Here is a 26360-nt window from a genome sequence, read left to right as displayed (position 1 = left end):
AATTACCATGACGTAACTTCGTATAGACCGCGGTGAGCAAGAATTATCTGATGCAGCTATTGCGTTTGTGGCCAAGATCTTCGGAGACATAACGTAAAACTTGTTAAGGTTGGTGTGGCTGCATTGAGTCACCGGGGCTAACCGAGCTTATTTTGTTTGCACTGTAGGTAACCGTAATCTTATCAGATCGTCAGCCCCCCACTGTGTTACGCTGACCGAGATGAATTATGGGTGTCAGCAGGGATCGGACGTTTCACCGAATATGGACACTGTAACTACCTACCATTCTTGGCTCCATAAGCCACGACACACTGTGCCGAAGGAAAGTTTCTAGCTTCATTGAGGTGAACATCGTCATCAGTGTGGTTGACTGCCGAGCGATAACGGCCGACGTAATTTGGTGGTTTGCGACAGAAACCCTGTGTCTGTTTGATGATCTGGTAAACACCACGGCAGAGCATCACGAACTACTATACAGCTATTACACGGTGTAAGACAAGCATACTATCAACACCATGGATAACGCAATGTCTATGACACGGGCTCCTGTTACGCAGCTTCGGCCACTGCATACTCAACGACAGTCAGCGAAGGAGTCCCGGCCGATCAGCTGGACCAGCTCTGTCGAGCCTAGAGCTGATGAAGAAACCGCGATCAAGGCATTTGTGAAGCTTGTTTCTCATCTTGTCATTCTTGATGAAGGGGAGAATTTTTGTATTCAACATACTAAGCGAGGTGGTTTTTTCCTGGCTCAGTATTCGAGTTCTGAGAGGAATGAGCCTGGTAGCTTCCGTTTTGTTAAAGATGAGAATCATCAAGATATTCCATCTGATTTCTCTATTGGTGAAGGCCAGGTGAGTTTGATGCTAGTTCCTCAAGCCAGGGGCGTTTGTATGCTGATATTTTGGTTAGTCCCTTCAACTTCACTTTGAAGAACACCAAGTGCAACTCAAGACCGATGCGAGTATCATCCCCGAGTCTGCCCTGAGGTCTCTTGGTTGCATGCTAGACGACATTCTTACTGGATCTGAATGGACTCAGCCTTCTGTCCTCAACTTTCCTCCACGATCTGAGCCCATCTCCCTCACTCATGGCGATGGGACTTTGACCAACGATGGTACAATGAGCTCACTCATTTATCACCAATTTGAGAGGCGTGCGTCTGAAACTCCTGATAGGGTTGCTATCGACTACCTGACGGACCTCGAGAGTGAAAGTCGCGTGACCTTTACCTATCGTCAGATTGCAAATGCAGCAACAGCATTGGCGGGCAAGATTGCGAAGGCCTGCGAGGAATCGACACAGTCTCTCAAGACGGTCGCAGTGCTCATTGGGCCATGCCCAGAGCTCTACATTTCCTATTTGGCAGCTCTGAAGGCGGGATTTGCCTTCTGTCCCATCGCCATAGACGCGCCTAGAGAGAGAAAGGAAGCTTTGATGGCGGACTTGAAGCCATCTGCATTACTTACAACAACATTCTTGTTAGAGTCAGCGTCATCCTCCTTTGTGAATTCCTCGTCAGAGACTATCAACGTAACTCCCTTCCTGCAGGCTTGCGATACTGAACCAGAGAAACAACCAACAACAGCACCAAGGAGCGCGAACGACTTGGCCTACATCTTATACACATCAGGAACTACTGGGCTGCCCAAAGGAGTGGCTGTCAGCCATCTCTCGGCCTCATGTACCATCTCTGCCCTCAGTGCCCACTACGGCTTCCCTCTACCATCCGTTACATCCAAGCCTGTCAGGTGGTTTCAAGGCGCTGCACCTACCTTCGACATTTCGCTATTTGAGATCTTTTGGACTCTCAGTACAGGCTCAACGCTTTGTTGTGCGCCTCGAGAATTCACTCTGCAAAACATCGACAAGGTTGTTACTGCCTTGGAGGCCGATATCACTAACATCACGCCTAGCTTCGCCAGCTTGCTCGATCCCTCATCGATCAGTGGACTCATGGTCGGTGGTGAGACCTTGAATGCTCGATTGCTCCAGAAGTTTGCTCCCTACAACCCGACCGCGAAGGAGGAATCTGGCCAAGTACCTCGAGGCATCTATAATGGATACGGACCTACCGAGACGGCCATTTACAGTATTGCACAAGCTCATGTGCCCGAGGGCCAGCGCGGATCCGTCATCGGAACACCCTTAGCAACATGCGGCGTTCTTATTGTTCAGCCCCTGCATGTTCCTCAAGCCGGGGAGAGCCTGAAGCCCCTCCCCATGGGCGCAGTGGGAGAACTCGTCATCACTGGACCCCAAGTTAGCAGAGTGGGCTACCTGAACCGGCTAGACGAAACATCCATGGCATTCCGAGATGATCCACAATGGGGTCGCGTCTACAAGACTGGTGATAGGGCCAGAATTGTCTGGGACAACATGGGCTCCCCCATGGTAGAGTTTCTGGGCAGGCTCTCTGATGATCAAGTCAAGCTCAGTGGGCGACGTGTTGAGTTGGGTGAAATTGAGAGTGTTCTGGCCAGCAAGGTCCCTTCTGTGAAGGAGACTCTATCCTGCGTCTGGAAGCAAGGTACGGAGACAGGTTCGGAGAAGGTCGTGAGTCTGATTGTCGTTGATCCAAGTGCGAACTTCGAGACTGTACACCAGGCGTGTTTGGATGCGTCTCAGCATCATCTCCCTGACTACATGAGACCTTTCAAGATCTTGCAAGTCGATGCGCTTCCGAGATCCGCTTCTGGCAAGGCAGATCGCAAAGCAGCTTTGGCACTTGTCAACAAGATGTTAAAGTCCGAACTCGGCCGCCGCGAATCTACCAGCAGCGGCATGACTGAGAGCATTGAGCTTTTGGAAAACCCTCAGGATGCAGAGCTTGAGCATGAGATCATTTCAATCGTGAGGAATGTTCTTAACGACTCGCCTACTTCAGGTCTATCCTTCACTGCAAATACAGTGCTTGTCGACGCAGGTATCGACAGTCTTCGTGCAATGAGGATCTTGCGAGACATCAGGGACCGTTGGCCAGGGTCTCAGAACCCTCAGCTTGAGCCGTCACTGGCACTTCTTCTCGACAACAGCGCAACCACCCGCTCAGTCTTTTTCCCTACCAGTCAAGACATCGATACTTCAATCACCAAAGCTGGTAGGCAAACCAAAACAAAGGCTCAACTTGAGACATTCTCCGCGAAGCATATGCCAGAGGTATTGGACAAACTCAGCCTCTCTAAGTCCGACATCGAGATGATTCTGCCAGCAACTAGCACACAGAGCCAGTTAGCAGTGAGCTTTGCCATGGACAAGCGTAACTACATCAGCCATACCACGCTTAGACTCAAGCCTGATGTCTCACTACAAACTCTCAAGGACTGCGTTGAGACAACGATGTCGAGACAGCCCATCTATCGAACGGCAATGCTTCCTTGTGATGACGATCTTTCTCCTTTCCTCCAGGTTGTAGTGACACCAGAAGCATGGCAAAGAATGAGCGGTAATTCTGAACGCATTGCTCACAGGAAAACCAGCCCTGGCAGTATCTCTGCTGGCGTGCAAACCTTGCTGGACCTCGCGGAGGAGAATCTCAGCCTTGAGTCGCATAGGCAGTACCAAGTACAGATCATTGATCCCGAAGAGGCTTGCAGTGGTGGTCTTTTGATCATCAGCGCTGCTCACTGCATCTGTGACGGACCTTCACTTGAAGTGCTGATGACAGATATCACTCGTCAATACTCCGGCCTTGAGCCACTTCCACGTCACGGGATCTACGATGCTGTTTTCGAATGGGCATCTAGTCTCAATCTAGAGACAGACCAGCTGTGGCAGAAGGCTCTAGAAGGATGGGAGACCGAGCCGCTTGGAGCCATCAGCGGCAACAACGTCAAGCCGACTTCAGCCAAGACTCGTCAACATGCAATGGTACAACATACTAGTCCGATTCTGTGGGAACTTCTCGAGAGTAAGAGTAGGGCATTGGGAGGCTCTCCGCTCACGATTCTCCAAGCATCTTGGGCCATGCTTCTACACATCCTCTCCGAGGCAGATACCGACGACGTGACCTTTGGCAGTGTTCTTTCAGGTCACCATCAATTTGTCCACGGCCCAACATTCTCTGTCGTGCCTTGTCGAGTTGCCTTACCTGAAGCACAGACTCTCAGACAGCTCGTCGGCAGCTTGATGGACAATTCCAGATTCGCTCAAAGTCACAGACATACATCCTTCGGCATCTTCAAGACACTTCCCTACAACACTGCACTAGCCTTGCAAGCTTACCCCCAGCCTGAAGAAGACGGAGCAGACAAGACAACTTTGCTCTGGACTGAGGTCTCGAATCCTGCTATACGTTACGACTTTGCCATGTTTGCAGAGGTGTTCCCTACAAACCCAAACTTGCCTGATAGGAATGGAAGATTCGATGATGTCGTCTTCAAATTGACGTATCGTGACGAGACATTCTCAGATACTTCTGCATCATGCGTCGTTAAGCAGTTTGCTGCACTCACTGAGATTATTCTGAAGTCACTGCCTGATGATCTGGTACAGAGTCTGCCTGCGCGCATTGACAGGAGCCTACTGTCTGCTGAGGGAACGATCCCAGTCGTAGAAGAAGAAGGCTTGGACGACGCAGCTAGAGAAATTCGCGATAGAGCTCAACTTCTGCATGCTCAGTTCGAAGATCAAGCTGCGAAGACTCCCGATCTCTTGGCACTGAGCTTCTACTCTTCACTGGACTCCGCTCCCGTTGAGATGAGCTACGCAGAGCTTGATGCCAGGGCCAACGGTCTAGCGAACATCTTGCGCGAGCAAGACATTGACATCATTCCAATTTGCATGGAACGCAGCATCGAGCTTTATGTATCTGTCTTGGCCATTCTCAAGGCTGGATCTGCATGGTGTCCCATCGACACAACGTCTCCAGTGCAACGTCGAACGTCTCTCATCGCTCGAGCGCAGAGCAAGGTGCTTCTCACAACCACTGAGTCTTTGCCTCTCGTGAAGCCTTGCCTCGCTCAAGATGCCCTCAAGGATGTGCAAGTCATTCTGGTTGACAGGTACAATGACCACAGTACATCGGTTCGAGCGAAACCACGCAACAGCATCTCCGATATCACAGGACAGGACTTGGCATATCTTCTGTGGACCTCTGGAACTACAGGTGAGCCAAAGGGTGTCATGATTCAGCACAGCGCTGCGGCTCAAGCGATGCGAGACCTACAAGTCCTCGTCGAGCACGATGATCGTGAGCAGGTTCGCACCCTGCAACTCTCCGCTTACAGCTTCGATGTCTTCGTGCAAGACCTGTTTTACACCTGGGGTCTGGCAGGAAGTGTCATCAGCGGTACACGAGAATTAGTCTTAGGCACATTCACCGAGTTCATCTGGAAGTCTCGTCCAACCCACGCACATCTGACACCTTCATTCGGAGCCAGTATTGCTGTTCAGGAACTCAAGGGCTCAACCCTTCAGTACGTCACGTTTATCGGCGAGAAATTGACGGAAGACGTCGCTGAAGCTTGGGCGCATCCCGATATTACGACTCGTGCATACAACACGTATGGCCCAGCTGAGAACGCCGTCGTCTCTACGATGCGACAGTTTTTTGGTAAGAGTCGAGACACAGCCAAAGCTGCCAATGTCGGCTTTCCTCTAGATCACTGCACGGCCTATGCTGTTCGCGAGGTTGAGATCTCACAAGGCACCAAGCGATGGGAGCTTGTTCCTCGGTATGGAGTCGGTGAGCTTGCCTTGGGTGGTGCACAAGTGGGCAAAGGATATCTTGCAAACGAGGCCAAGACTACCAAGGCATTCATCCAGGGTGGTCCAGGCATTGATGAGCGTATCTATCTCACTGGAGATCTCGTGCGATTGAATGACCATGGCTTTGAGTTTCTCGGCCGTAACGATGACCTTGTCAAGATTACTGGCATTCGCATCGAACTCAGCGAGATCAGCGCAGCGTGTGCGAGTCTGAAGGATGATGACGCTGCTGTTGAACATGTCGAGACATTGTACCTCCAACGTCCAGGTGCACCCGCTGGCAATAGCAACAAAGTCGTTGTCACGTTCGTCTCTGTCAAGACTGGTAACGTCGACACTTCCGAGATCAGATCTCAGGTGTTCAAGCGGGCCAAGGATCTCTTGCCTGCTTACATGGTGCCTGGACACGTTGTTGTTCTGGATACAACGATGCCCCGAACTGCTTCTAACAAGGTTGATCGCAAGGCGCTGCAGGCTATTTACGCGGAGTCAGATCTCAACGTGTTAGCTGGCAGAGATGATTCGGCGCAAGTCCAAGGGCAGGGCCATCAGACCAAGCAGCAGTGGGCGACGGATCAGCTTCCTATTCTTGAGACAATCACCGGACACTTCAATCTCCCAACAGAGAACCTTTCTCCGGATGACAGTCTAGCAGGTCTCGGTCTCAGCTCGCTACAAGTCACGAAGCTTGCTTGGTTGCTAAGGCGAGAGCTCAAGTGTCAAGTTGGGGTTCTAGATCTCATGAGGTGTGAGTCTCTGGGAGAACTGGTCGATGTCACACTCAGCCGCATGCCAAAGGAGGCTGAGGTAGACCAGTCTGCACCAACAGGAGAGACAGAAACATCCTGGCTTGCGTCTATCAAGAAGGCGCTAACCGACAACATCAAGGGCGACATGCGACCCTCTGATACGCAGTATATCCTCCCCGCAACGCCAATGCAAGAGTCCCTCATCGTCGAGACTATGCTTGAGCCACAAGCCTACTGGGCGCATCGCGTGTTTGATCTCAGCCATTTGGACGACGTCGACGATCGCCAGTTGAAGAGAGCTTGGACTGTGGCAGCCAAGCGCTTCGATATCCTCCGAACTGTCTTTGTCCCCTTAACACAGCTAGACGTAGATGGCAGCGACAACACAGTTTCTTGGGCTCGCGAGAAGGGTGTTCACTCTACGATCCTCCAGTTGGTTCGAGAAAACCCAACTTTGCACTGGTCTCAGATTGGCTCTGAGGATGATCAGAGTCTCGGTGAGCTGGCCAAGAAGTTGCAGTTGGAGCTGTCCCCAACGACCACCATAGAGACACCGTGGGCTGTCACCTTCGTCGAAAGCACCAAGAAAATGATGCTCAGTATGCATCATGCCCTCTACGACGCCGTAGCCTCTGACGTCTTCCTAGAGACCGTCACGAGCTTGTATCACATGGAGTCTGTCGGAGATGTCGGCGGGATTGTGCAGTTTGAGACTGGTCTCGGTCTCGGGCTGTTGCCAACTCCATCCAAGAGAGACGAAGCAGCTGCACTATGGAGTCGCCGGCTGGATGAGGTCAGCAAGACGGCCAGTGGAGGCACGTTGAGCGCACCTTTCCCTGACCTCACACAATCTCGACAGAAACAGGCTCAGAAGATTCTCATGTCCAGGAAAGACATTCCTGCTCCATTTCTCCAATCTACTTCGGCAGTTGCACTTCCAACACTGCTCCAATCCGCTTTCGGCTGCGTTCTCGCCTCATATCTCGAACTTGATGCCGTCGCGCTCGGTCACACTATCTCTCAGAGAGTCCTTCACCCAGATCTCGCACGAGTTGTTGGTCCCGCTATCGCCACGTTGCCTCTCATCATTCGCTCCAACGCTGCTTCATCCGAGGAACTCTGGAAGGAGATGGCTACCGAGTCAGCACAGATGTTCCAGAGCACACACAATCTTCACCCCGTAGATGTCAAGAAAATGCTCAACCGAGGTAGTGGGAGTAGCAATGCTCCATTCCCGGGCCTTTTCGTATACCATCCTGCGTCAGATGATAACCAAGCTGAAGCTATTCAGTCTATGTTCAAGGAAGTCGGGCAGGCATTGTCGCTCAACGTTGAGCATCCCCTTGCTTTGAACATCTTTGAGGCGAATGGAACAATCGAGCTAACTGGAGATGGACGTCGCATTTCTCAGGCTCAGTTGGACCTTTTGTTGGATCAGATCCTTGCCCAGGCGCGGGTTATGACCGAAGCCCCCGGAGCACCTTTGACTCTGCTCCAGAACAGAATGAGTAAGAGTCTTTTGTCTATCAGTGGTGGAACTTGCAACGAAGAGACCGAAGCTGTCAATCCGACTAGACACGTTTCTTTCCACGCATCAGAGCATCCGGATTGGATCGCCGTTGAGGAAGTCATGTTCCAATCCTCAGATGACGATGAGGGGATTGCTTCAAAGACCCTCACGTATGCCCAGCTAGACAAGCTCGCCAACGCCATCTCTACGAGACTGACCCAGCATGAGGCCCGTCTACAGCCTGATGACCCTGTAGCTATGTGCCTCGGTAGAGATATCAAGTCCTTGGCAGTCACTCTAGCCATTTTCCGTGCTGGATTCGTGTATCTCCCTGTCGATGAGGATCTCCCGCCAGCTCGCAAACAGCTTCTCATTCGAGATGCGGGAGCTAAGCTTGTGATCACAACCGAAGAGCTTATCGGTGACTTGGGACTAGACGATACCAATGACCCCCCGCTGTTGCTGCTCCCAGATACGAATGATGACATCGACACCATCATGTCCTGGCCTGTATCTGAAATCCCATCAACGACCGGCACTGGAGGTTATCTCCTCTACACCTCTGGCTCTACTGGTCGTCCCAAGGGTGTGCGAGTTTCTAACGCCAACCTCTGCCACTTCATTTCTGCCTTCAGTACTCGATTGATTGAACACTCGCCCGCCACTTCAAGACTTGATGGTGTGGGGAAGTACCTCAACCTGACTTCGCGTGCCTTCGATCCTCACCTGACGCAGCTTTTCGTGCCGTGGCATCTTGGGCATCGTGTCGTCATTGGAAGGGACCGCACAGCTATGATGATGAACCTCAAGGAGCTTATCAATGAGTTGAAAGTCACGCATTTCGGGTCTGTCCCATCGGTGCTGAGTCAATTGAGGCTGAGACCTGAAGATGTGCCCTCCGTGAGAGTGGTCACTACTGGTGGCGAGAAGGCCTCGAATGAGCTTTTGAACACGTGGGCACAGACGCAAAACTCAGGCGCGGCAGACGATGGAGCTGTTCTCTTTAACTTCTACGGTCCTACAGAAGTCACCATTGGATGTTTGGGCCATGCTGTGCATCAAGACTCCAACGCTCGCAATCTTGGCCTTCCATTACAAGGTCTTGAAGCTCTACTTCTATGTCCCAACAGCGGTGGCGATAGTCTTGTCATTGCGAGAAGAGGTCAGCCAGGCGAACTTTGCATCGCCGGTCCCCAGGTAGCGATAGGCTATCACAATTGTCCTGTCGAACAAGCCAAGAGCTTCCAAACCATTACTCTTCCTGACGGCATTAACAAGAGAGTCTATCGAACAGGCGACATGATGAGGATGATGAATGACGGCTCACTCGAGTTCCTTGGCAGAGCTGATCAGCAAACCAAGATTCGCGGACAGCGACTTGAGCTGGATGAGGTCGTTGGCTTCCTGAAACAAGTTGCAGGTGACAAGGGCGACTTTGACTTTGCAGCGACGGTTGCTTCCACGGTAGATGATAGCTCGAATCAACAACAACAGCTGCTTGGCTTCATGGCCAAGAATCCCAGTGGTCCCAAAGGTCAGGCTGAACAGGAGGTTGAGATGCTTGAAGTCCGAGATGAAGAGTCAACTTCACTACTCGAGTTGATCGAAAACGAGTGTCAGGACAAACTTCCTGCTTTCATGGTACCAACACTAGTTTGGGTTACTAAGATTCCATACCTCGCTGCCTCTGGCAAGGTCGATACCAAGATCTTGGCGCGTTTGGCTAAAGACTTCCTAGCCAGTCAGCAAGACCGTGACGGAGACGACATCAACTCGGGAGATCTGCTTGGATCTGGAGGCAGCCTGAGTGCGAAGGAGTCGGTTGTGGTCACGGCTATTGAAGAGGCCGTCAGTGGCAATGTCAAGGCATCGAGTACTAGCAGCATCCAACGTCTTGGTATCGATAGTCTTTCGGCAGTGAACTTGGTCTCTCTTCTGAGGAAACGTGGCTTTTCTCAGTTGAAGATGACGCATCTCCTCTCTTCATCTTGCACAGTTTCAGATATTGCAAGACTTGCCGATGAACAAGAGAGCCGTAGCCCGACGAACAGCACGCCTCTGTCAGCGCCTCCTTCCACAGATAATCTACACTCCCCGACCTTCAGCGTGTCAGTTCTAGGCCCCCTTCCAGAAGGTCTTGATGGATCCAACATCGAAGCCGTCCTTCATTGTCTGCCACTACAGTCCGCTCTCATCGCGCGGTCTCTTGTCTGGCTCAGTGCCTTCAATGAAAGAGAGAACACTCAAGGGCACGATGTTCCATATGTCGCACAGTTCAGTTACCGTCTCAGTCGCGGCACAGACATTAACAGATGGAAGAAGACAGCCGAACAGGTCATCGCTTCGGAGGCAATGCTTCGAACTTGCTTCCTTCAACGTGATGATGATGGCCAGATCTTTCAAGTCGTTCTTCGTTCCTTGCCATCTTCTCCTCTTGGTGGCCATGGGCATCCAGCGGATATTGTGTCACAGATGAATGCACGACCTCCAATTCGACTGCAGTTTTCAAACGTTGGCGGAGACGAGACCATCGTGTCACTCAACATTCACCACGCACTATTCGACGGCGTTGCTATCAACTCCCTCAAGAATAAGCTTGAAGCGGCATATAACAGCCGAACGTCTTCAATTAGTGCAGCCAGCAGTTTAGCAACGCTGTCCACCATCTCGAGTCACTGCAACCTACCAAATGAGCAACTTGACGCTACAAGACGGTCGTGGCAACAACAATTACAGGGCGTTCAACCATGTCGCGTTGGAGCCATTGATGATAACAACACTAGTGACAACATGGCTCGTCAGACTCTATGTCTTGGATACACTACTTCTGAGCTCAACGCCAGACTCAAAGCTCACTCCCTGGGACCTGAAGGGACGGTATCGGCGTCGTCCGCATTCCAGCTGGCTGTCACCTTGTGCCTCGCTCAACTCACTAAACAGTCTTCCGTTGTTTATGGCTTCATCATGTCACTTCGACCACTACTAGATAACGTTGCCAATGATGTTGACAGCTTTGTTGGTCCATGCCTCAACACTCTCATTCGAGTCGCTACAATAAACAGCCTCGATGAGACTCTGCCTCAGCTGGCTCAGTGTGTTCATAGGTCTCATCTTGATGTCTCCCAGGGTGCTATGCCACTCGTTAGCGTCGACAAGGTCCAGCGCTGGTCAGGATCGGAGGACAAGCTCTTCGATAGTCTTCTAAGTATCAATGTCGTGCCTGCCAACGAACCCAGTGACGCCAAACCAGGACAGATGACTGCTTTACCTACTCGTAGCAGTAGCGACATGGCTTTAGCGTTTGACGTAGATCTTCATGCTGATGGAAAGATCATGTTGACACTTTCTTCTGCTGGAGCATTGAATGTGGAGCAGCTCAAGAACGTTGGCCGACTGTTTGAGAAGGTTGTGTACAGCTGCGCTGACAAGACCGTTAAAGCGTCAGATGTTGTTACTTTCCCTCTCGCTGCAATGACCGTACCGACCAAGGTTCTCGATGGCCCTCAAAGCAATGGCACATCGACAGGGACACCAAGTTACAATCAGGCACTCTCTGACGTACAAGCTATCCTCACTCGCTTCGTCCATCTCAGTCTATCTGAGCTGTCATCCAAGCCTGATTCAACGACCCTATATCAACTTGGTCTTGACTCCATCACCGTTCTTCCATTTGTCAAGTCGATCAACAAGTCGCACAAGACCAAGTTGTCTTCGCACGCCGTGATCAAGGCACGAACAGTCAAGGGCGTTGCACAGCTTCTGCATGATGCGAAGGTCAACTCTACTTCAGTCGACGGTGCCGTGTCCCACTCTAGCACCGAGCGTACCAATGGTTCGTTGAGTGACACTGAGCTCTATGACAGAAGCCTTGAGCGTCTAGCCAAGAGTCTCATGTTCATAGCAACGCCGCTTCAAGAAGGCATGCTCAGCGCATCTCTCGCCACTGATAGCGATGCATACACATATGTTCATGCCATCCAACTTTCTAACTATGCTCTTGCACATGACACACCGAGTCTTGACAAGTTTTTCGCTGCTGTGAAAGACACGGTTCAAGCGTGTGAGATTCTCAGAACGCGATTCATTTTCACTGATAATGATGAGTCGCCGTGGGTTGGTATCGTATCCCCTACTGAGCAAAGCGATCGCGTCAGCTGGGAGGTTCAGCCAACAGTCCCTGGTCGAGTACATTTGCGAATCCACCATTCCCTCTATGATGCAACATCAATCCAGTCTATTTGGAGTATTCTCCAAGACTACTACAGCCGACGCCTCAACAATGACCTGTCAGACGGCGTCGACGCGGCGAAGCATATGTACAAACCGTTTGCAAGGACTGTTGCCTCTTCACAGAGGGCATCAATTGCCTATTGGATGGATTCCGTTCGTGAATACACGTATACGCCTCTCGACTTCCCTGGTGATCATCTCAAGGCATCATCTGCTGTCCATATCAGCTTTGACACGAGCCAACTATCGCTTCTCCAGTCAAAATGTCGGGATCTTGGCGTGACCATCAAAGCAGCACTACAGTTGTCCTGGATCAAGGTCTTGTGCGAATCCCTTTACAGACAATCTGACGTCGTGTATGGAGAAGTCGTTTCGACCGATGCCGATGATGATGTTGCCATCGTTGGCCCGACTATCAACACGTTGCCATTGAGAGTGAAACTCGGTGACTCCGACGGCTGCATCAATGTATCACAGGCCTTAGCACTTGTTCAGAAGCAGATCGATAGTGCAAGAGGCATCAATTCCATGGCCTCACTGAGAAAGATCCAGTCAATCTGGAGATCAGGGCAGATAAGGTCAGATGCACCAGCAACCCTTTTCCAGAGTCTCTTCGTATTTGACGGGGTTCTCGGTACTTCAAATACCAGCGATGACTCAGAGAAGCTATTCAAGTCTGTGCAGGCTGGAGCTGCTGGCACGACTGGACCAGCCTATGATGATTACCCTCTCATCGTGAGCTTCCATGTTAAGGACAATATCCTCAATGGGAAGCTGAGGGCCAAGCTACCCCAAGAGCAGGTCGATGTACTGGGCAAGAGCCTGCATGCAGCCTTGGACCACGTTCTTCATAGACTTGACGTGCCTGTCGTTGACACCAAGTACCTTGACCCAGTCAACAATACGGCGTCTCCAGAGACTAAGAGTGATCCGGCGGAGTCTAGTATGAACGGCTTGACTCCAGCAGCCGACGCAGCGTTGAAGCTTGCGGAGACAGTTGTAGGAACCAGACGAGGTGGAAAGAAGATCGGCTACGACACGAGACTTATCACCGTTGGCCTGGACTCTATATTAGCCATTCGACTATCGAAGCTTCTGAGACAGCAACTTGGACTCAGTGTCAGTGTTTTCGAGATCATGAAGGGCGCTAGTGTTCGCGACATCATCGCACGCCCAACGTCTTGGTCCAAGCCAACAACAAATGGCGTCCGGCATCAACCGGAGCCTCTTCAAGAGGGTTTGAAGTCGACGATAGCGAAGACCCTTGGACAGCCAGAACATCTCATCAAGTCTATCATCCCTGCCTTGCCTGGTCAGCGTTCTCACCTCGAACTTTGGTTGCACAACGGGAAGAGATTCTTTGAGGCACCATGGGTTTACAGGCTGCCCATGACTTTCGAACAGGAACATCTCGCAGCCTGTTGGTCTGAGCTTGTCAAAGTTCACGATGTCCTCCGAACTACCTTTGCAACTGGAACGACGCCGGCGGAGCTGTACCAAGTCCTTCTGTCAGAGGAGTGGTCAGCCCGATCGCGCTTCATAGCCCTTCGAGACGCATCAAAGACGGTTGAGGAGTTGATCGCAGAGCATGTGAGTGAGGAGAATTCCAAGGCATCAGACTTGAAGGAGCCTCCAGTCCGTCTCTCTCTCTTAGAAGCTGTAGACGGCAAAGCGGTTGTCTTGAGACTCCATCATGCACTTTATGACGCATGGAGTATTAAGATGATTGAGCAGGACCTCGACAATATCCTCAGCGGGGGTGGTATCCGAGACACTCGTCAGTCACTGGAGCAAGTCGTCCAGAGTATCAGAGCAATCAGACAACCAGAAGCCGAAGACGCATACTGGAGGCGTCATCTTTCCGGTGCTGAAGAAACCATTTTGGGTCACAATGCTGAACATACTGTTCTATCAGCGCATGGCCCGCAGTTCAAGACGAGCTCTAACATCGTACCTCAGAATAGCATCAGGTCGCTGTTGCAGAAGAGTAGCTCAGAGGTCTCTGCAGCTATCATCCTGTCCTATGCAAGGACACTGCAGCACTTCACCCAACGAACCAAGCCTACCTTTGGTCTCAACCATGCTTCTCGATCGCTTTCATCACCTGACGGGACTCAAACCCTCGATCTGACTGCTGCGAGTATCCCAACTCTTTCTGTGACGCCATTCTCTATTGACTTGGAGTCGTCGACTGAAGGGCTACTAGGCTTCATCCAGGACCATCAGGCACAGCTCAATTGCTTCAGCCAGGCAGATGGTGTTCGGAAGCTGAGCCCCATGTTCAATTCGCATTTGAACATCATATACCGCCGCGATCATGCATCGTCTCAGATCGAGAACTCTGCAGACGGGCCGCAGGCTTTGGAGAGGTATAGGCTCCCGGAGCCACTCGCGTCCAACTACTTCACCACTACGAAGCCGTCATCTACGGTTTCTACCATTGAGGGGCTTGACGTTGCTCATTTGCCTGATCATCATTTCTTCTTCAATGTTATCGTTGGCGAAAGTGGTCATGTCACTTTGTCTGCAAGTGGCAATAAGGCATTGTTTAATGGTGACTGCACTAAGGTTACAGATTTGGTGGACTGTTTTCTTGCTGAGCTTTCCAAAGTTTCAGCACGCGAAGGTTGATTCATGACTCAGTTTTCATGTTAATGTTTTTCAATGTTTTTCCTTTTCCTTTTGCCTGTCAATATCTTGATTAGTTGTTTATTCACATAAGAGCATAACTCTTTTTAACATAATTATTATCGCCATACCCTGTACCTGACGCGTGCTTCAACGCGTCGACGCGCTCACCACTCACCGCTCACCGAAAGAAGCTAACATAATACCAGTCGACAGCCTAATTGGCCATGCTGCCAACGCTAACCGCTCAGCCGGTTATTCACGGTACATTTCCCCACACTCACCAAACACGAATTCGGTAGTCGGAGGCTCACGCTCCGCGTCGATCATCGTATTCATCCCCAGGCGCGATCCGAATACCGCATCAATTACATTTAAGCTTCAAAGTCTCATGATCATACCCCAGACATGATCTGGTCCATTGTGGAGAGTCAAGGATGTTTGTTATTAGCCTGTAATTGAAGGGTCACTTGGCATCTAGAATTCATGGCTCTCACTTCAGCTAGCCTCGGCTCTCATGGCGATGAGTCAAGGCCATTATCCGGGGACTTACCATTTGATAGTAGATGATAATGAGACTGTAGTTTTGAAAGTAGCAAAATGAGTCTATTATCTGTGATATAGTAAAAAAAAATTGATGAATAACAGGCTCCTTGTTTTGCACCAATTTGTCCTGCGTCTGAGCATATATCCAAGTCTTGCCCTCCGTTGTCAGGTCTTGGCTGACATCAAACATACTCTATTTCTTTAATCTGCCGCATTCATGCAAGGAACAAGCAAATAGCTTATGTTTGCACAGAAACACGTTCTCTGTCTGCTGGGCTATGCCGAGCCGGCTAATGACCCCGGACCTGGTTTTAGCCATCTGGAATTAGAGAAAGTGCCGCCAGAAGTGAAACGACCAAGACATTTATTTAGCCGGGAAACATTAGGTAATTGACATCATGAACACTTCCGATATATAATACAAGATGGATCGCTGTATTAAGGGATTTGTTCTACTCCATCGCAGACAAGTCTAAGTCTCGTTCTTGAGTAATTATCACCAGCAAAGATGCGTTTCAGTCTCATCCCCACAGTCGCTTTGGCAGCTTTCAACGGGTTCGCCGTTGCCAATCCCGTTCCGTAAGTCATATTCTATGAGAATGGCAATAGCATCACTCACATGTAGCCAGTGATGTTGAGGCACGACAGGCCACTGGCCTCCAGGCTGCCATGAAGGCTGCTGGCAAGCAGTACTTCGGCACCGCTCTCACCGTGCGCAATGACCAGGGAGAGATCAACATCATCAACAATAAGAATGAGATTGGCTCCATCACCCCCGAGAACGCCATGAAGTGGGAGGCAATCCAGCCCAACCGCGGCCAGTTCAACTGGGGTCCCGCTGACCAGCACGCTGCCGCTGCCACCTCACGAGGCTACGAGCTGCGTTGCCATACTCTTGTTTGGCACAGCCAGCTCCCCTCGTGGGTTGCGAACGGCAACTGGAACAACCAGACTCTTCAGGCTGTGATGAGAGATCACATCAACGCTGTCATGGGACGTTACCGTGGGAAGTGCACTCACTGGGATGTTGTCAACGAGGGTGAGTTTGACTTTCATGATGAGGCTCCTGAGAGACTTCGGGATTACTAACCAATCTTCTAGCGCTCAATGAGGATGGAACTTACCGTGACAGCGTCTTCCTCCGCGTTATCGGCGAGGCCTACATCCCCATCGCCTTCCGCATGGCCCTGGCAGCAGACCCCACCACCAAGCTCTACTACAACGACTACAACCTTGAGTACGGCAACGCCAAGACCGAGGGTGCCAAGCGCATCGCCAGACTCGTCAAGTCCTACGGCCTCCGCATCGACGGTATCGGTCTGCAGGCTCACATGACCAGCGAGAGCACTCCTACTCAAAACACCCCTACACCCTCGCGAGCCAAGCTTGCTTCTGTCCTCCAGGGTCTCGCTGATCTGGGCGTCGATGTCGCCTACACCGAGCTGGACATTCGCATGAACACTCCTGCTACCCAGCAGAAGCTCCAGACCAACGCTGATGCCTATGCCAGAATCGTTGGCTCTTGCATGGATGTTAAGCGATGCGTTGGTATCACCGTCTGGGTAGGTTTTTCGCTTCACATGCTTGATTTACTTCGTACTAATCGCTCGCAGGGTATCTCTGATAAGTATTCCTGGGTCCCCGGAACTTTCCCCGGCGAGGGATCTGCTCTCCTTTGGGACGACAACTTCCAGAAGAAGCCTTCTTATACTTCTACCTTGAACACTATCAACCGCCGCTAAGGTTCAGTGGAAATACAGCAGCTAGATACCGTACATAGGCCCTTTATATCAGTCTGCTATTCCTCCAATATCCGTGGTCAATTTAACTTAGCTACAGTCTTGTCCCAAAAGAGAACTTATTTCCGATTCTTCTAACCCTTGCTGGTTCATTGGGTTCTTACAGGAAGTGGAGACCAGTCGAAGTTTTGGTTCGAAGCTTTTCCATATCCTGTTTATCATGCATGTTGGTCCTCCCTTGCATACCCACTCACACCAAAATCGCCCCCAGCCTCTAATAGCGAGCCACGTATTTGTAAATGCACACATCGGCTGTTGAGTTCGTAAGACCAGTCTCTGGAGAGGCGACCCTTGTCTAGTCATAAATGATAAGAGAATCCCAGAATATGATGTTGACAACGTTAAAACGCGCTAGACATGCAATGGGGGAGCGGGGATTGCATTGCTTTCCATGAGTTCCGATTGCAGTTCAATAAAACCTCACCCAGATCGGTTAGGTAGATGATCTACTGTTCTCATTCTCATGCTATCGCCAGTAAAAGCATTGCTTCATTGTAGCCACCATGCTTAGTGTCTCGATTCTAGCTGGAGGTGTCGCTGCTGTATGTCTCAGACACTACGGCTTTTCCTCTACGTTCTAAGCTAATTATCGCCTAGGCGACAGTGCTCTGTATTGGTTACGTGGTGTATAACATCTTCCTGCACCCGCTGCGTAACTTTCCTGGTCCGCTTCTCTGTCGGGCTTCCCCATTGTATCGTCACTACAAGTTCTTGCGTGGAGATCTTTTGTTTAAGACTGAACGTCTGCATAAGCAGTATGGCCCTGTTGTGCGCATCCGGCCCAACGAGCTGTCTTTCATTGATCCGGAAGCATGGAGAGACATATATGTCGCTCATGGAGGCTCAGCTCGGCTTGGAGATTTCGCCAGATATGACAGATTCTATCAATGGGCTGGTCCCAGCGCTCCAGAGACCTTTGTCTCGTTAGATAGGCCGTATCACGATTCTATGAAGCGGCAGCTCCTACCGGCCTTCTCAGACCGTTCGTTGCAGTTCCAGGAGCCCATTATCCAAGGATATACGGATACACTGATCCGCAAATTGACAGAGGCTTCAAAGGATGGAAACCCTGTTAACCTGCGCGAGTGGTTTAACCACTACACTTTCGATATCATCGGAAATCTCGGATTTGGATCTGACTTTGGGGGCCTTGAATCTGAGCAATATCATCCTTGGGTCAAAGCTGTGAGTCAGAATGTTAGAGAGTTTGCCATCATGCAGGTATTGATGTACCTGGGTCTTCAACGGATTGTTCATGTTTTGTCAGGCAGTTCACTTCTGAGGGGCAAGATACTGCATGAACACCTGACGAGGGAAAAGGTCGAGGCTCGCATCAAAGTGGAAAAGCCGAGACTGGATATATTCCAACCCCTCCTTGACCGAAAGCCACCTTTGGTATGTCCATTACCCTTTCTTATCATTTTATCATTGATGCACTAACGCGAATATTTAAAGACATTTGCTCAGCTTATGGAGAATGCTACCATATTGATCACAGCAGGCTCCGAGAGCTCTGTCACCCTGTTGGTAGCTGCAGTCTCTCTGCTGACTGACAATCCGGCCAAGCTGCAGAAACTGGCTAAAGAAGTCCGATCAACCTTCAAGAATGAGGATGAAATCACAATAGTATCTGTCAACCAATTGCCCTACCTCGCTGCCTGCTTGAACGAGGCTCTGCGATGTTTTCCCGCAGTCCCTCCCGCATTACCAAGAGTCGTCCCCCATGGCGGTGCAGTTATTGCTGGCCATGCTGTACCAGAAAATGTGAGTCAAGAATGTTTTGCCTCTTATCGATAAAAGCTGACCGAGTTAGACGGTTGTTGCTGTTGCTTCGTGGGCCACGAACCGTTCTGAGCAACACTTCCAAAAGGCCCTTGAATATCATCCTGAGCGCTTTCTTAAGGACCCAGAATTCTCCCAAGACCGCCTTGATGCGTTCCAACCATTTGGTTTGGGCCATGGAAATTGCCCCGGACGCAAGTAAGTGTCCCTATCTTATCTGATCATCCGATCGTTGAGCTGATTATTTTATAGCCTCGCCTGGGCAGAAACACGCCTGGCATTGGCGCGCCTCGTGTACAATTTTGACCTTGAGTCAGTGCCGGAAAGCAGAGACTGGACCACCAAACAGAAGGCGTACATGTTGTGGGATAAGCAGCCGTTTTGGGCGGTACTCAAAGCTATTCGGTAAGCCAATTTGTCCATAGAGATCTAGTATCGCATAAATTTCAAGTAAAGAAACATTTAATTAATTTATGTGATTATTTCCATATCTTCAAGATTTTCGTTTTTATATGTTACCTGAGGAATTGATGATAATCGACAATGACTTCTGTAATCATTTTATTTGGGTCTCAGAAGAGAGCACTTGACATGTCACGTTTTCACCCCTGCAGATCTGATCGGCCTCGGTATGAACATGTGATATTTAATGCAAACTTCAATAAACTAATTCAGTCACGCTAACAGCCCATTGTCGTCGTATGTGTCGTGAAATAAAACAACAGTAAAACGAAAGATCCTCCACCATGGCTTCCTAGTCAGATGTATTGGATTACATGTCTGCAAAGATTTGTGTGCCTCCAATTGGAACATAATGAGACCACAAAGAAGGCCATAGCCACAGGCTAAGAACAACAGTGAGGAGGAGTCCACAGATGATGATCGCAGCGACCATTCCTCCATAGCCGCGACGTCGCGACTGGGTCTTCTTGACGTATCTGCGGCCGCGCATGAGGTTGAGCCAAGCAATGCTACCGGCGTGAACATCCTCCAAAGCCTTGGCGAGTCGGGGGCTCAAGGTAGCCACCTTGGCGAACTCAGCGGCGAGCTTGTCGTCGTACTCGTGGAAGATCTCAGCTGAGCGATTAACAGCCTGCTGGAAGTCCATACGAGTGTCGGAATTCTGCTGAACAATTGCAGCGATGTGGCTGTATTCCGTGATCTGGGCATGGTGCGCATTGAGCTTGTAGAGGTCAAGAATCACGCCCATGTTTCGGCCGCTGTAGCTGAAGATGTTTTTCAGGGTCTCCGGTGACCATTTATGTAGACGAAGGAAGTCGTCGGCAAGATCAGGCCTTGTGAACGGCATGATGAGGTTCATAAGACCCATAGCAGCGTTGGTTTGCCTGTAGGTCAAGTATTCCTCCACAGAGACCGGTTCTTGTTCCACTTCGATCTTTCGAAGAGCCTGTGTACAATGAAGCCAGAGATCTATTTCGGCCTTTGCGAGCTGGAGGAGTTCGCTGTTCCAGCCCTCATGGTTCCAAAGCCTGAATAAATGGTCAAGGCCTTGGTTGCCTTGGGGAGGACCTGTCACCCGGGCCTTGATGTCGTCAAGCACATCGCATGTATATTTCATGTCAATGCTATTGTCGATAAGGTCATCTAGAAAGACCCAGGCGGAATAAAAGTCGGCGACGACCTTGATCCTCTCAGCATCGCCGCCAGGATAGACCCAGCTACCGTAGAGACCTCCGCATGCGGCAAATTCGCCATTGCGCGAGATAACTTCATTCTGAGACACCTCCTTGAGCGAGCGATCACAGCTCTGTCTGGAGTACTGAAATATGTGGGCCGTCTGAGGATGCTTCCAGCTAGTAAAGCGGGTAAGGAGCTCGGGTACCTCACACTGATCGTCGGAAGATGCCATGGCGGAAGGTATAAATATAAGGTGGAGGAAATGGATAGTCGATCTCAAGAGCAAAGTAGAGAATAGTGGCTGAGAACGATGAATTTTAGGACCTGGGCACGGACAGGAATTCCTTTATCTGGCCTAGATACGGAGTAGCTCGGCCAGCTAAACCCTCTTTTATTCTTGGTGATATTCCCGGCCCTCGGTGTTTGGAATCACATCATATTTCGCAACATGTATCATGAAAGTGACACGTATCAAGAGACTATAATCGGCTCCCTTCTGTTCCATGTTGTATTGCTAAGTTTACAAGGGATAAATGTCGCTACTGGGTGTCTGTTGATAACCATGTATGGACCTTTCGTACAAGCGAAGCCAGGATGGAGCGCACGTTGAGCCATATGTGGGAGGTTTGCCGCTGGAAGCGTAGTGGGCCACGCTGTCACGCATGGCTAGATCATTTTCTTAGCGTGCCTAGAACACTCGTGATATGACCGGTCATCAGTAAGCGGAAGCTACTGGCAAGGAAACCGTATCTAGAGCTATAGCGGCGACTTCACTCCGTAGATTGCCACTCTAATCAAGCAACCAACTTAGCTACCCTAAATCAAAGCGGGGCTGTTAGTATAGAGCATTTCTGACAGTCTGCCATTCCATCGTTTTTGCAATTGGTGATGCCAAACTGGCCTTCACCGACAGATCAGTTGTTCTATCAAGTGTAAGCAACGGTTTGCGCCATTTTCTGAACGTGTTGGTTGTGAAGTGCATAAGCATCCTTGGTAGTACGGTAACAGCCGAAGCATGCATCCACATCAGGCCTCACGAACAGGTCTGAGGAGGATGGTCCATGCTCCGTTGAAGCCGAGCCAATCCGAGGCCGTCGGGTCCCCCCTCTCACTTTTGCGTGACGTGTTCGTCTCAAGTACCAGGGACATGGACCAAGTGTGACAAGACATTACCAGAGCCACGGAACCGGTAGAATTCCCGGCCAAGCGGGACGAATAACATGCCAGACATTTGGGTAGTAGTTTAATCTATAGAGGACTCCTACTATATCTCTTAGTGAGAGTTTAAAATGGCAGTTTTACTCATCCCGACATAGAAACTCTGTATACTAACTGGTTGCAGCATTTACGTTCTTTAGAAAATGTTTTTAGAGAAGAGCTAATCTCATTCAAGGCTGAGCTGCTCTTGTCGCTGCACGAAATGGCTGTTTGCAGAAATATTGACGCTAAATTCGGAAAAGGAGGAATTAATTTCCAGTCAGCCACTAGTTTCTTCGCCAACCACCACGATTTGCCCAGAGGGCCTGAGCCGCATTATGATCAAGATTCTTCCCATATCAAATCGAGCCAACCAACATATACACGACCACGTCGTCGTGTCGATACATGGACTGTATGGTGGACCAACAGAGCGAGCGGCCGTTGGAGGGCCAGGACCGAGATGCCCGCGGTGGGAACGAGGTCAATGCCCGAAGTGGGGAATTCACTTTCAACTGCTCCTCGATGACTGACTTGAGGGCGACAGACGGGAGCGTTCCCTTGGGAGCTAATGTAGGCTAAACTTGTCCCACGTTGAGAGCACGTTGCAGCGAGCTGACTTGGTGTGCTTTTTTCTCATCTCAGTCTCAGGCTCAGTCTCAGTCTGCGGCCCGATCAGCGTCTTCAGCAGAGCATGCTTCATCAGCGACGTCGAGTTTTATCCAGGTCGAGGACTGGGATGATTCTGCTTCTTTGACGGATAGTGTGCAGACGTTTCCCGAAGAGTTTGGTCGCACTTATCATGCTTATCGTGCTGGATGTAAGCAACCCAGATTCTTTTCCTATGCTTTTTTGACTGATCACGCACTGTCATATAGCATACCTATTCCCTAATGACAATACAGAGCAAGAGAGACTCGGAATCATGGGCGAATGCTATAAGATGATTATGAAAGGCAAGCTGTACATGGCACCGCTCTCTACTAGAAGGCCACCAAAGAACATCCTCGATATCGCCACCGGTATAGGCGACTGGGCTATCCAGATGGGTGACATCTTCCCCAATGCGACAATTATCGGCACAGACCTGTCTCCCATTCAACCGAACGACGTGCCTCCAAATGTATACTTCTACGTTGAAGACTCGTAAGTTTCTTTCCGCGACATCCGCCCTATCCGTGAAAGCGTTCTGATCAAGAAATAATAGAAGCGACGAGTGGATGTTTAACCACAAGTTCGACTATATCCACACCCGCAGCACATCCGGATGCTGGTCCGATTTTGAGACGCAGATAGCTCAGCAAGCCTTCAATGCGCTTGAACCCGGCGGCTGGTTTGAGTCGCAAGAGACGGACTGCATTCCTTTGTGCGACGACGACACACTCGATCGTCAAGGCCCGGTTGCGACATGGTGCAATGAACTGATAGCGGCGGCAGATAAGCTAGAGCGTCCGGCTATCTTTGGCGAAAAGCTCAAAGAGATCTACGAGCGGGTTGGCTTTGTGGATGTCCACCAACGTATAATCAAGATGCCTATCAACGGCTGGGCCAAGGACTCGCGACTCAAGCAAGTGGGATGGATGTGGGCTGATCACATGCTCGATGGACTATCTGGGTTCTCTTATCAGCTCTTGAACAAGGCCTTTGAACGGACCAGTGCTCAGATTGAGGTAGGCTAGCCAGCATGTAGCTCAGCACGCTATACTGCTATTCTAGACAATGCCTTTCAACTGCTAACTCTCCTATAGGTGTCTCTAATTGATGTTCGGCGAGATCTTGTGAACCCGCGCATTCATGCCTATATGCCTCTTTATGTCGTCTGGGGAAGGAAGCCAAAGAAATAAAAATGAATTATAAAATGCAAAGTGGATAAGGTTATATCAGGCGTTTGCGTCTCGTTTCTCTCGGCGATATCGGAGTTGGCGTACCAGTTATGTTCAGTCTGGATCTATAAGTATTTAGGTACCGCTACTACTAGATTGATGCTGAAAAGATGTTTTCTTGTACCCAAGGAGAAGTGTCCTAACCAATACCGCCAGGAATAATATCTCAGTGTATCAGTGTATGGGGTAGAAGACATGACTGCGATGACTTGGACCTGGGGCCAGCCCTAAGATCCCTGTCGTTTGAGATTCACTGATTCACCAACATCTGCCTTTGGACTAAGAGATAAATATGTCAAATTTCGGGAGGTCTGCTCATGAAATGGAATGGCTTGCTCTTCTAGTGATCTGTGAATTTATTTTGGCCTTGTCTCTTTCATAATCTATAGTCTATGTAAAAGCCCCCGACTTTTTACTAACTAAAACAAAAGCACCCTAACTCCCACCGCGTGAACATCTAAGAGTCAAAGATAGCTCCATATGCTGGGACACCCCGTGTTTGCATACCAAAGACAACCTTCTCCGTAACTTTGGGGTTCGAGATGATATAAACGGCTTCTGCATCAGACTCCACCACAAGTTGGTAAGTCTCACGGACAATATCCGGGTAACCTCGCTCAGTGGTATTCCAGATAACTGCGTTTGGATCAGCTCGTTGGACTGCACCGACCACAGTTGGTCCGTATGTCTTCTCAGGATCGCGAGTAGACCAAAGGACACGGCGAGGGGTCTCGTCGGCGTGGAGAAGAGAAAGGCAAGGCCCGATACCAGATCCAGTAGCAACAATGACGATTCGACGAAAGAGCTTTGATGTATAGAGAAGCCCATGAAGAGGCGCCCCGCGAACCCAGAGCTTTCGCTCGCTGTCATTCATGATCTGCTTCTTTGTAAAGTCTCCAGCATTAGAAACAACAACACTGAAGCCTTCGACTTTGCCAGACTCTGGCTCGATATCTGGAATAGTAGCAAATGCATGCCATTCTGTCATGGGCTTATCGCTGATTTTTAGACCATAGAATGGTTTCATTCCCCGATACTTGAAGTGAAGTCGAGTCGCATGGTCGCTCAACTTCTCGGGGTATACAACTCGGCGGCGTAATCGGGACCAGGATGCGATCGTGCATGAGGTCGTAACACATATACACCAGAAGTTGGGAGATCGCACAAGGGCATAGGCTATGGACTTGTTCCACTCGTGTGCTGTAACACAAGCCGACACAATGTTGTGTACCCAGAAGGCGAGCAAGGATACCCAACCAGCGAATCGATGGAAAGCCTCGAAGTGGTCGTGGAACTTTCTTCGAATGCTGGGATAAGCTGCGATGAGAATGACGAGGAACATGGCAACCACGATCCAACTGGTGATCATGTTGACAAGTCTGTATTTTTTCCTGTCTGCAGCCCATTCTTGAGTGGCCAGGATCGTATAGGCCATATACCATACAGTAGCAGCAACTCCAGCGCCACTATGGACACCACCGTAGTGGAAGACTTTGGCCAGGCGTTTTCGAATCGAGAGCGGCCACGAATGAGGAGCCAGCACGACGATTTCGTAGCAAAGATTCACAAATTCTTCTTGTCGAAACAGGATGCATACCATGAGGTTTGCGGAAGCTGCACTGGCGGCATCTCTTGACAGGATGGCCCATGTGGAGGTAACAAGAAGGGCAATTAACACCGCCAAGTTGGAGATGAAAATGAACGCGAAGATCTTTCTGTAAGTCGAAGCATGTTTGTCTGATTTAGATTAGAACAGGTCTTTAACGGACGATGAACAAGAGAACGTACACCGGAGTTCGCGTGTCATTTCAGAGCCCTTTTGATCTGGCAGCGTAACTGGAGGTAGAGCAACCGACACATTCTCGATTTTCCCGCCTAGAGACTCTTGGGTATTCGTTTCATAGTGCGATACTCTCTGTAAGGAAAGGTCATATGTTGATTCAGTAAGAGAAGGAACTGTCTCAAGTTGAGGAGACATGGTTGCGAGAATGGTTGAGGAAGTGATGAATGGTTGGTGATGCCTTCGAGTTGGCTTCGACGCAGAGTAACTGGGTTATATACTTACAATTGGTGTCAACTTACCTGTGCTCCATCTTCTAACGTATTTCCCCACCACCCCATACACCCCTAGTCCCCGCACACCTGTAATAACCTTATATTGGGATCTATAGATAACTGTAATTAATTATATAATAATAAGTATTTATTTAATTAAGCTAAGATTTTAAATATTAATTAAAAAACGTTTTCTTTACTGTTAGCTTTTTTTATAGCTTTTTTCTTTATAGTTTTTATCTATTTTCTTTAACTTAATATAAAACATTTCTTTTAGCTTAATTTTAGGCTAGAATAATCTATTTAATCTTAGGAAAAGCTTAGTTAGGGTTAAATTAAATAGGGACTTAACTAGTAGGGGCTTTGGCTACTAATAATGCCCTTAAAATAGCCTTTTCCTTTTCTAGACACTGTATTTAACTATTCTTATTATTAAGGGATTTTATTGCCTTCTTTAGGATATATTTAAAGTTATAAATTAATAGAATTCTGTCTTTTTAAGCCTCTTAAAGCTGTTTTTTAATATTATAACTTCCTTAAGGTATTCCCTATATAGTCTTAGAAATAACCTATACTTTCCTTAGTATTATAGGCCCTTAAAATAACTTGCATTTTTTCTCTTTAGGCTTTAAAG

General features: G+C 49.6%; 6 protein-coding genes across 6 annotated transcripts; 4 read left to right on the top strand and 2 right to left on the bottom strand.

Moving 5' to 3' along the window:
- Window positions 1-515: 515 nt before the first annotated feature.
- FSUBG_13090 (ferrichrome siderophore peptide synthetase) lies at window positions 516-14829 on the top strand (the record flags this gene model as incomplete). The annotated part of the gene is made up of 2 exons (XM_036677945.1): window positions 516-891; window positions 944-14829. 2 exons carry the CDS (start codon window positions 516-518, stop codon window positions 14827-14829), a joined length of 14262 nt encoding a protein of 4753 aa, XP_036531442.1.
- A 1051-nt stretch (window positions 14830-15880) lies between these two features.
- On the top strand, window positions 15881-17114 carry FSUBG_13089 (glycosyl hydrolase family 10; the record flags this gene model as incomplete). Its single annotated transcript, XM_036677943.1, has 4 exons — window positions 15881-15951; window positions 16002-16411; window positions 16474-16934; window positions 16986-17114. 4 exons carry the CDS (start codon window positions 15881-15883, stop codon window positions 17112-17114), a joined length of 1071 nt encoding a protein of 356 aa, XP_036531441.1.
- Window positions 17115-17674: 560 nt separating this feature from the next.
- Window positions 17675-19362, top strand: FSUBG_13088 (Averantin oxidoreductase; the record flags this gene model as incomplete). Its single annotated transcript, XM_036677942.1, has 5 exons — window positions 17675-17713; window positions 17769-18566; window positions 18627-18935; window positions 18985-19151; window positions 19206-19362. The coding sequence occupies 5 exons, from the start codon at window positions 17675-17677 to the stop codon at window positions 19360-19362; spliced, it is 1470 nt and encodes a 489-aa protein (XP_036531440.1).
- A 363-nt stretch (window positions 19363-19725) lies between these two features.
- On the bottom strand, window positions 19726-20823 carry FSUBG_13087 (uncharacterized protein; the record flags this gene model as incomplete). Its single annotated transcript, XM_036677941.1, has 1 exon — window positions 19726-20823. The coding sequence occupies one exon, from the start codon at window positions 20821-20823 to the stop codon at window positions 19726-19728; it is 1098 nt and encodes a 365-aa protein (XP_036531439.1).
- A 1373-nt stretch (window positions 20824-22196) lies between these two features.
- On the top strand, window positions 22197-23525 carry FSUBG_13086 (TAM domain protein; the record flags this gene model as incomplete). The annotated part of the gene is made up of 5 exons (XM_036677940.1): window positions 22197-22361; window positions 22434-22608; window positions 22667-22934; window positions 22996-23458; window positions 23505-23525. The coding sequence occupies 5 exons, from the start codon at window positions 22197-22199 to the stop codon at window positions 23523-23525; spliced, it is 1092 nt and encodes a 363-aa protein (XP_036531438.1).
- A 603-nt stretch (window positions 23526-24128) lies between these two features.
- On the bottom strand, window positions 24129-25649 carry FSUBG_13085 (non-ribosomal peptide synthetase; the record flags this gene model as incomplete). Its single annotated transcript, XM_036677939.1, has 2 exons — window positions 24129-25408; window positions 25460-25649. 2 exons carry the CDS (start codon window positions 25647-25649, stop codon window positions 24129-24131), a joined length of 1470 nt encoding a protein of 489 aa, XP_036531437.1.
- Between the last annotated feature and the right edge of the window lie 711 nt (window positions 25650-26360).

Source organism: Fusarium subglutinans (assembly GCF_013396075.1).
Source record: "Fusarium subglutinans strain NRRL 66333 chromosome Unknown NRRL66333_c0000309, whole genome shotgun sequence".
In the NCBI taxonomy this organism is placed as follows: Eukaryota; Fungi; Ascomycota; class Sordariomycetes; order Hypocreales; family Nectriaceae; genus Fusarium; species Fusarium subglutinans.
Note: the sequence above shows the minus strand (reverse complement) of the source record. Positions and strands in the feature narration are given on the sequence as shown.